General features: G+C 43.3%; 1 protein-coding gene across 7 annotated transcripts in view; it reads right to left on the bottom strand.

Annotated features, from left to right (window-relative positions):
* Positions 1–15686, bottom strand: part of AFF1 (ALF transcription elongation factor 1) — a 182105-nt gene that overhangs the window by 19818 nt on the left and 146601 nt on the right. For 6 of the 7 annotated variants that reach the window (XM_014787869.2, XM_014787870.2, XM_087434554.1 and 3 more), the window contains 3 exons: positions 15573–15610; positions 13323–13479; positions 5908–6843 (listed from right to left, as the gene is read on the bottom strand). In XM_014787869.2, coding sequence (XP_014643355.1) covers positions 5908–6843; positions 13323–13479; positions 15573–15610 — 1131 coding nt within the window. The remainder of the gene's footprint in view (positions 1–5907; positions 6844–13322; positions 13480–15572; positions 15611–15686) is intronic. The other variant, XM_087434555.1, reaches the window with a different exon arrangement.

Here is a 15686-nt window from a genome sequence, read left to right as displayed (position 1 = left end):
CTTAGAAGCTGATAATATTCTGTAAGCTAGAAAGTAAGCCATCAAACCAAATAAAGCAAAAATCCCCTTCTGTCGATTCTGCTGGCTTCACTGAGTTCCGGCCTGGGGCCTGAGGTTAATGTGTTTGTACATTATGCACTTGGAACCCTGTCACCTTCTGTCTGGAACAGTCACAGAGGCTCCCCCAGAGCGAGCACTCACTAAGTATGTGTCAACTGGCATGGAAATTAAGGTTTGCAGCTGAGGGGCACAGCTGATGTCCCTGGAAGCAGGACTGCACTACAACTCTAAGAGGACAGCTTTAGCAAAGGGCAGTCCTGGGTGGCAGGAAATGCAGACGTGAATTCCAAGACTGGAAAACAGGAGGCAAGGAGTTCTCGAGATTTTTCTGGGTCAACAAGCCATTTGAAAATGAGATGTGAGTGATGCACTCTCTCTTCAGGAGGAAAGAGGAGTCTCCTTTACCCTGTGGCTTATCCACAGATCAACACCCACTTCAGGGAATCCTGCCTAAGTTCTGGATTTTGGAAGTCCCCTTTTTCCAGAAGGAGAAGGGTCTCAATGGTGCCTGCGTTGACAACAAAAGGAGGCTGCCAGCTGCCGACCTGGTCCTAATTGACTTGCCTGCTTTCCTTAACCTGTCAGGTCAGGCAGCCTCGGATTATCTGCCAACTGCCGCTCCACCTCCAGAGCAGAGCGAAAGGGCAAGCATGAAGACCATAAAAGAAAGAGATGGACTGTGCTAGGCCAAGACCTTTCTGGAAGAGACCACCTCCGGGGCAGCCTGGTGCCTGCCCCTGCACCTGGCTCACCCACTAGGTGCCTGCAGGTAGCAGGCAGAAATGAAGGCGGCTTTTTCAGAACTGACACTCATTTGGGGCCATAGAGTTTCCAACAGGTGGAGAGACCGAGTCTACCAGGAGCTTGGCTGTGATGGGGAGAACGAGGGGCATCTGAAAGGTAGCCTAAAATGAAGGAGCATGTGTGGGGACCCTGGGGTGAGGGGGTGGGGGCAACGGAGGCACCGAGCCAAGGATGGTAGTCTAACTGCCAGAGTCATACACCGATCTTGAACTGTGACCTCGTCGTGCCTCTCTCCAAGAACTCCCCCAACAGACACTTTTGCGCAAAAAAAAAAAAAAAAAAAAGTGTGAAAAAGAAAGATCGTTGGCCTGGGGGGAGTGAGCACACCTGAGCTCCAGACCCACTTTCGCTAAGCAGCCAGGTGACTTCTGAGCCTTTCTGGATCTCAGCTGTAAAAGAAAGCAGATGAACAGGTGACCAGAAGGTCTCAGCACTCGAATCCTAAGGCTCTATCATCTTCTCCCACAGGAAAGCACGTGAGCTTGGAGCACACAGAGCAGAGGAAAAGTGGAGAAGCAGCCTTTCAGGAAATTCAGGGACTTTTCTGGGATTTGCCTCTGCAGGAGGTTTGATAAGAAGATGACACAGCAGACACCAAGTCCAAGCCAGCACCGAGAACAAGGGTGGGGCTTACACTGAGAAGGCAGGTTAGACTCACTGGGATAAGTACCACAGAAGAGGAAAATCAACCCACTTCTCTTCTCTTTGGTGAAGGAATACACAGGCATTAGAATGGCCTTAGAACAGCTTTAACTACCACATACACATGCTTACAGTGCTCTTCTTAGGGTAACTGACAAGCATGAAGAAATGAGATGTAAGTGGCTTTAGGAAATTATAAGGGATGACTTCTCAAATCCTTGATTTTGAAGAATAATAATTGGGAATGTTGAACTGGAGAAACAACTAAGAAAAGACAGTCAGAGCTTGGATGGAAGGGAAGGGCTGAACCAACCATCCTCAAGCAAGAACAATGCACATTTTCCCACCACATCCCATAACTTCACTTCCTCATTCCTCAGAACACACATAAATGATGGCTCTGACATTTGTTACTAAAAGTGTCTAAGTTTCTTGGTCAGTAAAGCAATTATTTAGAAAAAGGAAATGACCTGAATAAATGGAACCTCCCTGTTCCATTACTTGTCTAAATGACTGTTTAAGACAGTCTAGCATTTTATTTAAAAGGTAATCTATAAGACTACTAAATTAAATGAGATATCTATAATAGTGCCTATAGGGGCTGGTGCGGAGGCATAATGGTTAAGTTCGTACGCTCTGCTTTGGCAGCTCGGGGGTCGTGGGTTCGGATCCCGGGTGCAGAACTACGCACTGTTCATCAAGCCATGCTGTGGCAGCATCCCACATACAAAATAGAGGAAGACTGGCACAGATGTTAGCTCAGTGACAATCTCCCTCAAGCAAAAAGAGGAAGATTGGCAACAGATGTTAGCTCAGGGTCAGTCTTCCTCACCAAACAAAGGAAAAAAGTGCCTACAATAATGCTTAGCTCACGCATAGAGCTCTATGTATGCCTGGTGTGTTTTTAGAATATTCTCAATTGCACTGGCCTGACTCTATGGTATATTGTGCTTCTCAACTTCAAATTTTCTTCCTAATCTGGAAAACATAGGCTTGGTTTAAAAATTATATAAAAGAAAATATAAGTTGTATTTTAAATTCTAAACTGTAATCAGGTTGAAGAAATTCTGTAGTCTATGCAAGGAGCAAAATGTGAGTTCATGCCTATCTACTGTCACAATTTTCTCTACTTTTCCTCAGGAATTGTCCCCTACCCACTCCTTTAGAGTAGTAAAAATATATATATATGGGTACATTGCTATAGGCACCATATTTGATGGTTTCGTCGCAGCTGTTAACCACCGTTAATTCTTTATGCTCATCTTCTCACACGTTTAAGTCTGAAATAGCTTCAAAGATCTGTTAACCCTCTGAAAATATTTGCTACTTTTGTGCCAGGAGAGGGACAGGTCTCTAAAGAAAAACAACTCAATTCCACTGATGTGAAGGTGAAGGATCACGCACATTCTTCCGCTGCTCTCCATACATCCTCAGAGAGCTTTTTCTAGTGTTCACACTAAAAATGAAGAAAATGAACAAGTTTTCACTATCCAAATTTGGGGAACAGCGCCCAAGCTTAACAACTTGACAGCCCTGCCTCTGCCCCGGGGCCCAGGCCACATGCTGGGCTGCCCCCGGAGCAGCTGCACTCATCAGAAGGCAAGAGCCACGCTGCCCTGAGCAAATGGAGTCCGGGTCCTGACAGGAGAGGGCGGCAGCCTGCCCCCGCAGAGAAGGACCTGAGGTTAATATGTTCAATATTAATAATACCTGGAATCCAGCAGGAAGTAAAACCAAATAATGTATAATTCTCTGATCATGAAATAAGTATAACTGGCTGATTTTTATATTTATCCGAAAGCCTCTAAGTAACGTTTCTAACTAGTGACATACTTTAGGCAAGGAATTCCTGGTTGCCTAGATCCATGATGTCTAAACATAGCACAATGGAGGAATTTCTTGATCCAAAGAACTAGCTTTTATACCAACTTGGCCTCTTGATAAGGCTCTGCTCCAGAGGTTCCCAGCCCCCTACACATTAGGATTGCCTGAGGATTCAGAAAACACCAAGGAGGGGATAGGGAGTGGGGGGTAGAGCACATCCTGCCATCGGTACTCAAGGCTCCCAGGTGACTGTAATGTGCAGCCAGGGTTTGGAACCACTGGTTCCGACTCTGATCCTGTGAGTACCACAGTAGAGACACACACTGTTCCCAGAGCCAGATCTCTCAGCTGCTTGCCAGAACTTGAAAGCAAGCACGCACTTGACTAAGATGAAGGGGTCATTATTTCTCCATCCTCTAAACAGAAAGATAAACAAGCTGCCCTAGTGGAGCGCAGCCAAGGGCTGGGAATGGCTTTTTAGAGGGCACAGTTCATGTACTCAACAGGGAGAGCTGAGTTTCCCTTTTTGGAGCTGCAAGCAATGCTTCTAGATTTGCACCAGAGAAGGGACTGGAGAAGCCTCCAATTTCTAACATTTCCTCCTGGTTAGGAAGCATTCTAGAAGCTAATACTTCTCCCCACTCCAGCTAACACAGGAGGTTAGCAGTGCAGACTAGACAAGACCATGGTGGCTGGGGGAGAGGCGGTCAAGATTTCCCAAGAGGAGGCAGAAACTGAGCAGATTTTTGAAGTTTTCCCAGGTACATTAGACGCAGGTACCTTTTTCCTAGCCAGGTCCATCACAGTTTCCTCCATAAAGTTCTACACCTTTCTCACACACACAGTGTTTGAAAAGTTACCTGGCGTGAGAATATGCCCTCTTCTAGCTGAAACCGCACTGTCAATTAGCACTTGATCCCACGGCAACTATGGTGGCAACACACACCCTCGTGTCTCATTTGACAAGGTTCTGGAGAAAACAGTCGCCCTTCACTATTTGGTAAAGTCATGTTATATTTTTAACCTGGTGGAGTAATCAGTCGAATCACAGACATGACAGCAGGCTTCGTGATCTTTTTGTCCTTGTTATTCTTAGCTCAACTTCCAACTGAGTAAAGGTTTTGTTGTGTATTTACTAAGGGGGTTAAAAATTTTATTCCTTCTCAGCAGGGAAGAGTTGGCCCTTCTTATGCTTTTCACTCTGAACCTTGGGCACGTTGGCTTGGGAATGCCACCAGGGAAAAACTCACTTGTCTTTCATCATCAAGCAGCAGCAAAAAAATATATCAAGAGCTCATTGATTCAGAATAAAGGAAGGAAGGAGATTGTCCAAGAAAGTGTTACGTCCAAGTAACTGAGGGTCTGAAATAACGCAGGGATTTTTTTATTTTTTTATTTTTTTTTTGGTGAGGAAGATTGGCCCTGAGCTAACATCTGTTGCCAATCTTCCTCTCTTTTGTATGTGGGATGCCACCATGGCATGGCTTGATGAGCAGTTGTATAGGTACACGCCCGGGGTCTGAACCCACGAACCCCAGGCCGCCAAAGTGGAGCACAGGAACCCAACCATCACGCCACCGGGCTGGCCCCCTTTTTGTTAATTTTTAACTATGTTCACTCCTTCAGTGAAACTTCCAAATATTGTGATAAATAAAATGACAAATTTTCAATACTTCACAATGTACCATAGCAGCCTATATTACATAAAAAGATGAGGCGCCAGCCCCGTGGCTTAGTGGTTAAGTGCTCGCGCTCCGCTACTGGCAGCCCAGGTTCGGATCCTGGGCACGCACCAATGCACCGCTTCTCCGGCCATGCTGAGGCCGTGTCCCACATACACCAACTGGAAGGATGTGCAAGTATGACATACAACTAGCTACTGGGGCTTTGGAGGGGAAAAAAAAAAAAAGGAGGAGGATTGGCAATAGATGTTAGCTCAGAGCTGGTCTTCCTCACACACAAAAAAAATAATAATGTCCTAAATATACTTTTAATAGCTCTCAAACTTTTTTTTATAATGTTCTGCTTATTAGTAAAAGTCATTAATGGAGGTTACAAATTTTAAATCGGGTGGTTTCAAACTAATGAGGTGTTAGGTGGCCGTGAGTTAAAATATGGATGTAATATCGGTATTAAAAAGATCATACTATGGGAGTAAAATTGTGTATAGCAGTTCTTGCAATAATTCAGAATACTAACATTTGGATTCACGTAAAGTTTTAATTTCTAGGGCAAAACCTAACAGCCAGGTGCTAAATACTACCAATGTTACCAGAATAAATAAAAATGGATGCCTAAATACTATATTATTCTAAAACAAGATATCCTTTTCAATGACTGCCTCATCCTTTTTCGAACTAGCAAGACTGTGAAGGAATCCATCACTTGTTAATGCCTGCCCACCCAGTGGGAAGCATCCGGTCCACAGCCAGAGAGCCAGGCTGATACAGGAGTGAACCCAAAGACTCTCAGCCTCTCCTAAGGCAACACAGGCTTAGAGTCAAGGGCCAAAGGCAGCCCCCAGCCAGCAGCAGGGCCTTTCCACGCTGTAGAGGGAGGTCAGTCCCTCACACTCACCTTTCTCTTTTTGGCCAACTTGCTTGAGTTGTCTGCGCTTCTCTTCTCAGAGTCGAGCTTCTTCCCTGCCGGCGGCTGTCTGTCTTCTGGCTTCCTCTGGCGGCTCCCCTTCCCAGGCGGCTGGGGTATCCGAGAGAGGAGCTCGAGGGTGATCTTCACCATCAGGGTCTGCGGGGGAGGAGTGTCCCTGAGCGGGGAGAGCAGCTTGGTGTCCCTCGGAGGCACGGGGAGCTTGTCCTTCCGGCGATCCTCCTGGACCACCACAGCCCGGCGACAGCCACTAGTCCTGCCGCCGCCGCGGGGGGGCCCCTGGCTCTGAGTCAGGGGGACGAGGGCGAAGTGCTCGGGGCTCCTGTCCTCCACATTGTCCTTCGTGGGCTCGGGGCCCGGGAGCGCCTTCGGGGGGACGGGCGGGCCGCTCCGGTGCTTCTTCCTCTCGCCGGGGGCGGGCCCCGCGGGCCTGGGCTCCCTGCCGTCCGCGGCGCGGGGGCGCCCTTTCGTCTTCACCTTGGGCTTGTCTTTGGCAGGCTGGTCTCCAGGGCCGTGGGGAGGGGGGCCCGGCTCGCTCTCCACCTGCAAGCCCGCCCGCGCATCCGCCGGCGCGGGGGCCTTGCCGGACTTTCTGGGTTGTTTGGTTCCAACAGTTTGCCTCTGCGGGGGCTCCTGTTGGGCAGGGGACTTCTGAGAGCTCCTCTTGCCCGCGTGGGGGCCCTCGGAGGGGAGCCGGGGAGCTTTGCTGGAGCTTTTGGGGGCAGGATCTTTGGATTCCGAGTGCTCGTGACCGGCGCCGCTGCCGCCACCGTCGCCCTTGCCCTTACCGTCGAGGTGGCGCGGCGGGGGCTCTGCGCCCCCCAGGGCCTCTGGGGGCGCCGCCGGCTGGCTGACTTTGGTCAGCCAGTTGTCCAGCTGCCATTTGTTTGTTGTCGGAGGCTCGGGCTAAAAAACAAGGAAAAAGAGAAAAGTGTTAGCTGACCGATGATGATAAATTCCTCTTTTGTGTTAGTCACACCATCCTACAGGACTGTGGGTGAGACGCAATCCTTACCAACCTAATTATTCAGGTCCTTTTTATCCCCCTCGAATTACAGGTCAAATTCTATAACAACTCTTAAAACAATCTTCCAATTTGTTTTTGTGCTACAGGAATTTTGCTGTAGCAGATATCGACTAATAACAAACCATTAGATATTCACCACTATAGCCCACTGACAACTGCAGAGAAATCTTTGTAACATAAATAGCTTGCTCTAAGGGTAATTACAGTATAATTCAAACAGAACTGACACATTATGGCTTGTAAACTATTCTATCAGAAAATAACAGGGAGAAATGAATAAAAAGAATCCTTTCATCAAGGATTTTCAGAAAAAGGCTAATGAGTAAACTAAGTCTTAGTGATTACCGATGGGTTTCGTGCTTTATCCTTTTTTGACATACTTTTCCACTGAAAATGAATTTCTTCAAGACTTCATTTCTTTTATCTACTTAAAAACATTATAAACATTTATACATGATGAGGTTTTTCAGTGTATCACAGATATATGTATATATCTGTGATGTGATTTTCAAATTTTATACCTTGGTAAAAAGAGTCAAGTGAGGTCACATTAGCCAAGCATTAGTACCACTTGAATTCTTTAAAAATCAAACATTAAATCTCTTGTTACAGGCAATCTGGTCTGAAATAACACCTATTTTTCTAAGAAACATAAGGAGGCTCCAGAGCACACAATTAAGAGCAGCAAGATTACACTGATTATCTGTACAACTGATTTTTCAAATAAACAGAAGTTCTTACCTTCTGTTATCTTAACTGTTTAAATCTTTGTTGCTGACTATTGATGCATCCCTCCATCTCTCTCCAACTAGGCTACTAGATCTTATAAACAGAATGATAGAGATGGTTCTATCTCCAAATGCTACTGTTATGTCTTGCATACAGTGGTACACATGAGATACTTACTTGAGCATTCCTGTAGGTATATTACTATACCTGTAAGTTTTATGCCATATAGAAAAATATTAGTGTCTCATAGAGTAAGCAATGATCATATATTTTTATATATATCACTGCCCTTCACATGCTACATGCTTACATGCTACATGTGTTTAAGATCCATTCTGACAGGTGGTTTGTATGAATGAGTAAATCATATACACAATGCACCAGGAAGTTAATTGAAAGATAGTCCACATGGGATTTAACTGATTAGAATATGGGTAAGGAAATCACTCCAGTAGGTGGATATTTTATGGGGAAGATTGCTAACAATTTTCCCAAATGGAAGATCCCAAATAATTCAACTCTATAAACCTGCAAACTTAATACATGCAAGATATGTGGATATAACGTAAAGGCTTTTTGGCCAAGAAAAGGTTAGGTAATAAAATGACCAGGTAGGTAGTTTGGGCTTAGTGTGATTGTAACAGAATAGAACTAAGAGGAACTTGAAGGAACCAGGTAGGATCATACTTCAGCCAGAAAGAGAGCTGCAGAATTCAGTTTTTTCTGCTTACCCCATATTGCTGCCTAAGACAACCTATCTCCTTTACAGCTCCCTTCACTTACATCAACCCCATGCCCATGCTCTCATTGGAACTTCAGAGCAGGGAGGGAGGGGAGAAGGAAATCACTCTTAAGTGCCAGGCATTTTGTCAGAGGTAATCTAAAACGGTATTCAATGTTCTCACAAGACAGGATGATTGTTAAGGGCAGAGAAAAGATTAGCAGACAATACCTACTTGTCAAACATTATTTCTTGCAAAGACTTGAGGATGTGGTAATACTAGTGGTTAATTGACTGGGGACAAGGCACTAGAATGTATCACTTGCCAACCACCTCAGGAACCAAACCCTTCAAAAGCCCTTTCTCAAGAAAGGTATGGATCTCTCTCACCAGGGCCATGTTTACCTCTGCCCTCCCATCACTGACATGCTCCACAGAAGAGTATTTATGCAGGAACCAAACACGAAAGTCATTCCCGGTATAAATAACATCTGCTTCCCCACCCCACCCCCACCCCAAAACGGGGCAGTGTAAGATACATTTAGCGGTCCCTAAAGGAATGTCCTGGTTACAGAAATAAAACACATTTTCTTCCACTGCAGTCCTAAAAATGTCCAGAAGGGAGGTGTATGGCCCAATTGCAGGGTATTGAGTTGGTGTGCCCAGACAAGGGGAGAGGGTAGGGGCAATCCTTCTAGTATACCCACTGTAAAGATGTAAAATGGATAAAATTCCTTTAAGGTCAGATATTATGCAGGCATTGGGATAGGGTAAACTTTTACACAAAGGATTGATTAAAAATATTTTGGGGCCGGCCCTGTGGCCTACTGGTTAAGTTCAGCGCACTCCACTTGGGTGGCCTGGGTTTGGTTCTCGGGTACCGACCTACACCACTCGTCGGTGGTCATGCTGTGGCAGCAACCCACATATAAAATAGAGGAAGACTGGCACAGATGTCAGCTCAGGGCAAATCTTCCACAGCAAAAAAATAAATAAATAAATAAATAAATAAAAGATTTTAAAATGAGTGCAAATGCTGGACAGGATCAAGGTTTGGACTTGCATTTCTTCCTCTGCCTTCCCTCACACCCTGCCCCCTGCATCCCAGTGCGGGTGCAAACCAAGCACTGCACATTGCAAGTGAAAAAACACGATTCATTTTCATTAAGTTTTTTTTTTTTTTTTTGGTGAGGAAGATCAGCCCTGAGCTAACATCCATGCCAATCCTCCTCCTTTTTTTTTTTTTTTTGTGCTGAGGAAGACTGGCCCTGGGCTAAATCTGTGCCCAACTTCTTCCACTTTATATGGGACGCCGCCACAGCATGGCCTGACAAGTGGTACATCAGTGCATACCTGGGATCCGAACCCTGGCCACCAGCAGCGGAGCGCACACACTTAACCACTATGCCAAGGGGCCGGCCCTCACTAAGTGTTTTAATAAAGGTTTAACAATATGTCCCTTTACCTTTCCTAACTTCTCAAATTGGTAAAAGTTCAGTATTTTAGAATGAATTATGATTTTTAATGAAAAGTTTTGAGTTATGCACTACTTTTCTTTTAGTAAAACATCATAGTTGTGAAAGAGGATGAGTCTAAAAATTAAAAGAGAAAAAAGAAGAAAGGAGAAAAGTAGCACGTTGTAGTAGAAAACAAAGGATTCCGAGTTACATGGCCTATGGGTTTGAATCTCAGGGCTGCTACTTCCTTACAGGCGAAAAGAAACCTACTGAAGGGGTTCAGAACAGCCTTCCCCAAGATTTCCACTTTGGTGTGTGGAATATTTTGAGCTAAAGGCAATGGAGACCCTGCTGGCTCAAGATAAACTTTTATGTCTCCCTTAAAGAATTTAAATGGGGACCTTGTCTATAACAAGACTTATTACCAGAAACACCATTTTTATGACCGATCTGTATGGCAGGGCAAACCTCTAACTACTGAACATCTGCTCTTCTCATTGTCCTGTGAATTAGCCCCCTTCCCTCTGAAGCCCCATGCTCCTATCCCATTTTTTAGCTCAAGATGTCATATATACCTCATTTTACCTTTCTGTCTCTGAACTTCTCATGTATGTGGGGTCTCTGACTCTCTCATGTATGTGGGGTTGCCATACATGTGCAATTAAATTTGATTTTCTCCTGTTAATCTGTCGCATGTCAATTTAATTCTTTGACCAGCCAGAAGAACCTAGAAGGGCAGAGGAAAATTTCTTCCTCCCCCACAGTTGGCATCATCAGCAGGATAAACTTCCCTGGCTGGACTCTGCTCCCTCCAAGGCTGCTGCAGCTGAGAGATCCTGGGACATCTGACAAGCACCAGCAGAAGGTAAGAGTTCTTAGCCCATCAGGCTCCCAGATCTCTGCCTGCTGCAGGGTCTGTTGGAAGAGAGGGTGATAAGCAATTTAATTCTTAGACCAGCCAGAGGAACCGAGAAGGGTAGAGAAAAATTTCTTCCTCTCCCACACTACCAACCTTCTCGGGTTGATGGAAGGTTAAATCAAATAATTTATGAAAAAGTACCAAGAGCCTAACAGTCAATCAACCAAGGAATTTTACTACCAAAGAACCAGACAATGAATAGTTCAGAAAACTAAGCAGATTCCTGAATAACCAAGAACAGAATCATTTTTTTCTGAATTTTACTTAAGCAGTAAAAAGGTGATGTGTCATATATTTTGAAAAGCTGAGATTTACATTTTGATTCACACTATAAAGCAGACACTGAAAGCCGCTTTTCCCCTAGTTCACCACCAGCCTACTGGCATGCAGAGAACCTTCCACATCTCTTGAAGATCACTGGACTACTTTGTCAAACGAATTTAAAATGGAGCCATAAAAAGCAAATTTCTCAGCATTAAAAATCAAAGGGGGCCAGGCCAGTGGCATAGTAATTAAGTTTATGTGCTCTGCTTCGGCGGCCCAGGGTTTGCAGGTTCAGATCCTGGGCTTGGACCTACGCACCGCTCATCAAGCCATGCTGTGGCAGCGTCCCACATACAAGATAGAAGATGAGCACAGATGTTAGCTCAGGGCCAATCTTCCTCACACACACAAAAAACATCAAATAAAGAAAAAGTGAGAAAATTAAAACTAGTAACTATGATCTCTTATGGAATTCATGTTACTCTCAGCACACACAGGAGATTTATAATAAGACAAGTATTTATTTTAAAAGGAAAGTAGTTAAATACTCTGGGGAAAATTAAAGGTTTAAAATCTAGACAGAGACAAAATATTTCTGGGGAAGTCAAGCCTCAGTACATAACATACAAACCATACCCAAGTCTAGATTTGCACACTGACACAAACGTACAAATATAAGCTTATTTAGTAAGGCGATTTAAAAAAATAAACTAGGATGGGAACATTTTTCATCTAAGAGTCTCTAAATCTATTACAGTAACCTCTTGAGCAACAAGATATAACTGTTTCATTAATACCAGCAGCAGAGTAAGTTTTTCTTTCAAGTTTCAATTAGTCAGCCAAATTTGTGCTGTTTTACTTTTATTTGAATTGAATTTTAATATTTAATTGAATTCTCTTCCGTGTATCAGTAACCAAACAAGCATGCACTTTTCTTACTGAAAAAGGTAAGACATAAAGCAAAGTCTTATAAACACTAACAGTGAGAACAATCACACAATTTGTCTGCAGAATGTATTCAATATCGTTTTCTCTGAGGCGTAGGAAAATTATTTCAACAGCAATTAGTATCATACAAGGAAACAGAGGAAAACAAGAAAACAGAGAGCCCCCAGAAACACACAGAGTAGTTTCTAAAATCTGTAAGGCACTGCAAGTGCAGTTAATGCTGACCCATGTTTATTCACTCCAAAAAATATTTATTAAGCACTTAGTCTGTGCCAGACATTAATTCATATCTAACAAAAAATGACACTCAGTTATTTTCTCAGCCTCCCTTGTCCTCAGCCTTGGCTCTTGAGTCTCACTACATGATCTCCAGATGGATTCGGTCAATGCTCTGGTGGAACTGCCCTGTTTTCTAAACAGCAGAGACAAACACGGAAAAGTTCAATGCTTTCTTAATCAGAAAGCATCCTTTGCTGGGATTCCCATCTGAAATATCCAGAATAATTTTCTCTATACAAGCTGGTCCAGTTCACGAAAAGTGCCTTCCCTTTTCACTATGAATCCTTCCCCAGCATAATTTTTACATCGCTACTCCAAGTTTTGAGGGCATCTGGCAACCTTGTTAGTTGTTACAAATTTCTTGTGTTCAACAATCCAGTAAATAGCATCAATCCTCTAGATAAATTTAGTGCTTGAGATTTTCAGTCTCATCTGTTTATCTTTACAATATCTCCCAAGGGTGGGTGACAGGCAAACACCATTATCCCTGATTCACATGGGGCAGAGGCAGCAAGAAGCACAGCCCTGGCAAAATCATTTCGCCATCAATTTAACGCGTGGCTTTTAGTGATTCAAAAATAGAACCTGTGATAACTTATTTCTGGTTCACGTTCCTGCCCTTTGCTAAATCAGGCTGTCTCCTTTTGATTTCCTTAATTCATGCATTCCTGAAATTTCAAAAAAAATTCTCATTAATATTAAAACAGCAGCCTACTGAAAACCAGTTTTCTTTTTCAAAAGAAGGAAAAAGAAAATGGTGTGCAAACATTCTTACAGCATCTTCAAAACACCACCAGCAGCGACAGAGAAGAAGCCATCATTTTAAACAGGAGAGAGAAGACACTTCTCCCAAACGTCCATCACCAAATGTTTGGTAAGAAATAAGTAAACAGCTGGCTGCACACAGCCAAGGAGCAGGAAGGCACTGCTCCGTGGGACAGAACCACTCAGTCCCACGGTCAGTGCTGGTCCACAGTAGACTCTAGCCCCAAAAGACAGAATGCTGCCATTTTAGATCGCCTCCTGAAGGGGACACAGTACCTCAGGAGCCGGAGTTTCTAGGGGCTCATTCTCTTCACTGTCACTTGAGCTGCTCTCACTCTCCGAGTCCGAGGAGCTGTCTGAGTCACTGGTGCTCTCTGACTCCGCACTGCTGGAATGTGCTGAGGCCGCGGCTTCTGGAAGCGACTGTGGAGCACTGCAAAGCAACCGAACGAGGGAATCAGAAGTCACCACACAAGGTGGATTTCTTCCCTCTTTACCCATTTCCCTCTTTGCCCATTTTTCTGCTACTCGAAAGGAAGGGCCTCGATAATACTTAATATTACTAAATTACCATATCATCCGTTCAGAGAAAAGCCCACAGTGACTCAAAAAGCAGCAAAAAAAACCCTTAAAACAGCTCACCAGATAACTGCACAAAAGAGAAGCCTGTGGAATTTTGCTTCTAAAGAACATTTCAAGCTACACAAAATTTAAGTTAGATGCTGGGTGCTTTATTTCAGGGGTTGGTGAACCACGGTCTGGGCTGGCTGCCTGTTTTTCTAAATAAAGTTTTACTGGAACACATCCACACACATTATTTTATGTATTGTCTATGTCTGCTTTTACACAACAAAAGCAGGGTTGAGTAGTGGCAACAAAGACTATGCAGCCCACCAAGCCTAAAATATTTACTCTCTGACCCTTTAATTCTGCTGACCCTTCCTGTATATAACCTAAAGAAGTTAATTTTTAGAGGAAAAGCCAATACGTTGAAATCTCCCTCTATCCTCTATATGAGAACTAACCGTCTGGTAGCCAAAGACTACTGAATATTAATGGTGTTCCTTTGGAAAGTGACCTCAAAGGCAATACACTCACACTTCTTGGGCATAATTATAAAAGGGGCCATTCTTTATGAGTGGCTTAGGATCATCCCCAAATATCAGCTGACGTAGAGATTAACTACTGTGAGTTTTAAGAAAAGGACATTAACTCTAGGCCAGAGAGAAAACACATCCGGGTCCCCCTGCTGGACACATACAGAATTTCAAAGCATATCTTAAAACCTTGCCCTACAGGGTATTAGCCAAAGCAGTAAATCAGTAACTATAACCTTTAAAGCCTCCAAATCTACCCAGAATATTTTCAAAACAATAAATTTAATAAAATTATTATTATATTAGAATACGCAGAATAACAAAAATTATTAGATAAGAAATCACTAGTTGAGGTAATTTTAACACAAACACTATGCTATGACAATTTCCTCATATGAACTGCTGTGTCAAGATTGTGATCCTTTCACACTGGGGGCTGAAGAGTTTAAGCCAGTAACAATCACAATAAGACACAACTTCAATGTTATTCCTGCCTCTAATTTATCCCCACCTTGCTTTTTCTTTTCCTCCACTTTTAAGTTAGACTAGTTTGTCATATTTTATGAGTTATCAGCCTCTAGAAATTACTGAACAAAATGGGATATAAATAAATAAGCAGAGCTTATGAATCCCTAAGACCTCACATAATTACACGATCTTTCTCCATCTTAACTATAACATCACCTGTAGGAGACGGAAGATTTTATTGCTGAGCTTGTCTCAGAATGGATGACCACATCTCAAGGGAGTAAAACAGCTACAGTGTAACTTAACTCTTTGTCCACGGAAGGCGGTATTGGCATATTAAATCACTAAATTCAGTACCAGAGGAAAATATTATCAAGGTAGTTCAGATAGTTCCCATTTCCAAAAATTAAAGCATCACGTTTTCTAAAATATGGTTAGCTGTCTACGAAGTAAAAACAGTGCCATTTTCCATCACACTAAAATGTTCTGCAGGTCATTTTTAAAAGCAGCTGAACCAATTAGAAAATTCATACAACTAAGAAAATGGGCACTATGGGAAACAATTTCTGGAAATAATTCAGCTTTATGATTTCTGAAAACACAGCAAACCCGTCACTTTCACAAAAACATTGGGGTCTTCAGCATAACTTTTCAAATACTGTTTACATTATACTGATGAAAGTGATTTAAGCTTATTTTTAAACTCTCAAAAATTTTAAACATACAAACTGAGGATTCAGGTGGGGGCAGGGACTCTTTTACAGAGTTAACAACCTCTCTACGGCTGATTTAAGTTTCTAAAATATGAAACAGGTACTTTCTTACAACTGTGATCCTCCATCTCCTTCCCCCGTGAAGAAGCTATGAAAGCACAAAATAAGGTGTATTTTTCCCATTTGGTAAAAAAAAAAAAAAAAAAGCAAACATTTTGTACAGATGGGGAGAAACCCGCACACGGTACCTTGGAGGTGCAGATGCGGAAGGAGGCTTCTCTGGGGTCTAAGCATTCACAGTAAGGGGAAGAAGGACCAGGAAAGAACAAAAAACAGGTTAGGATAAGCAGCTCAGAAACGTT

Source organism: Ceratotherium simum, chromosome 8 (genome assembly GCF_057802395.1).
Source record: "Ceratotherium simum simum isolate JZ-2026a chromosome 8, ASM5780239v1, whole genome shotgun sequence".
NCBI lineage: Eukaryota > Metazoa > Chordata > Mammalia > Perissodactyla > Rhinocerotidae > Ceratotherium > Ceratotherium simum.
This window is presented reverse-complemented; position numbering and strand designations above follow the sequence as displayed.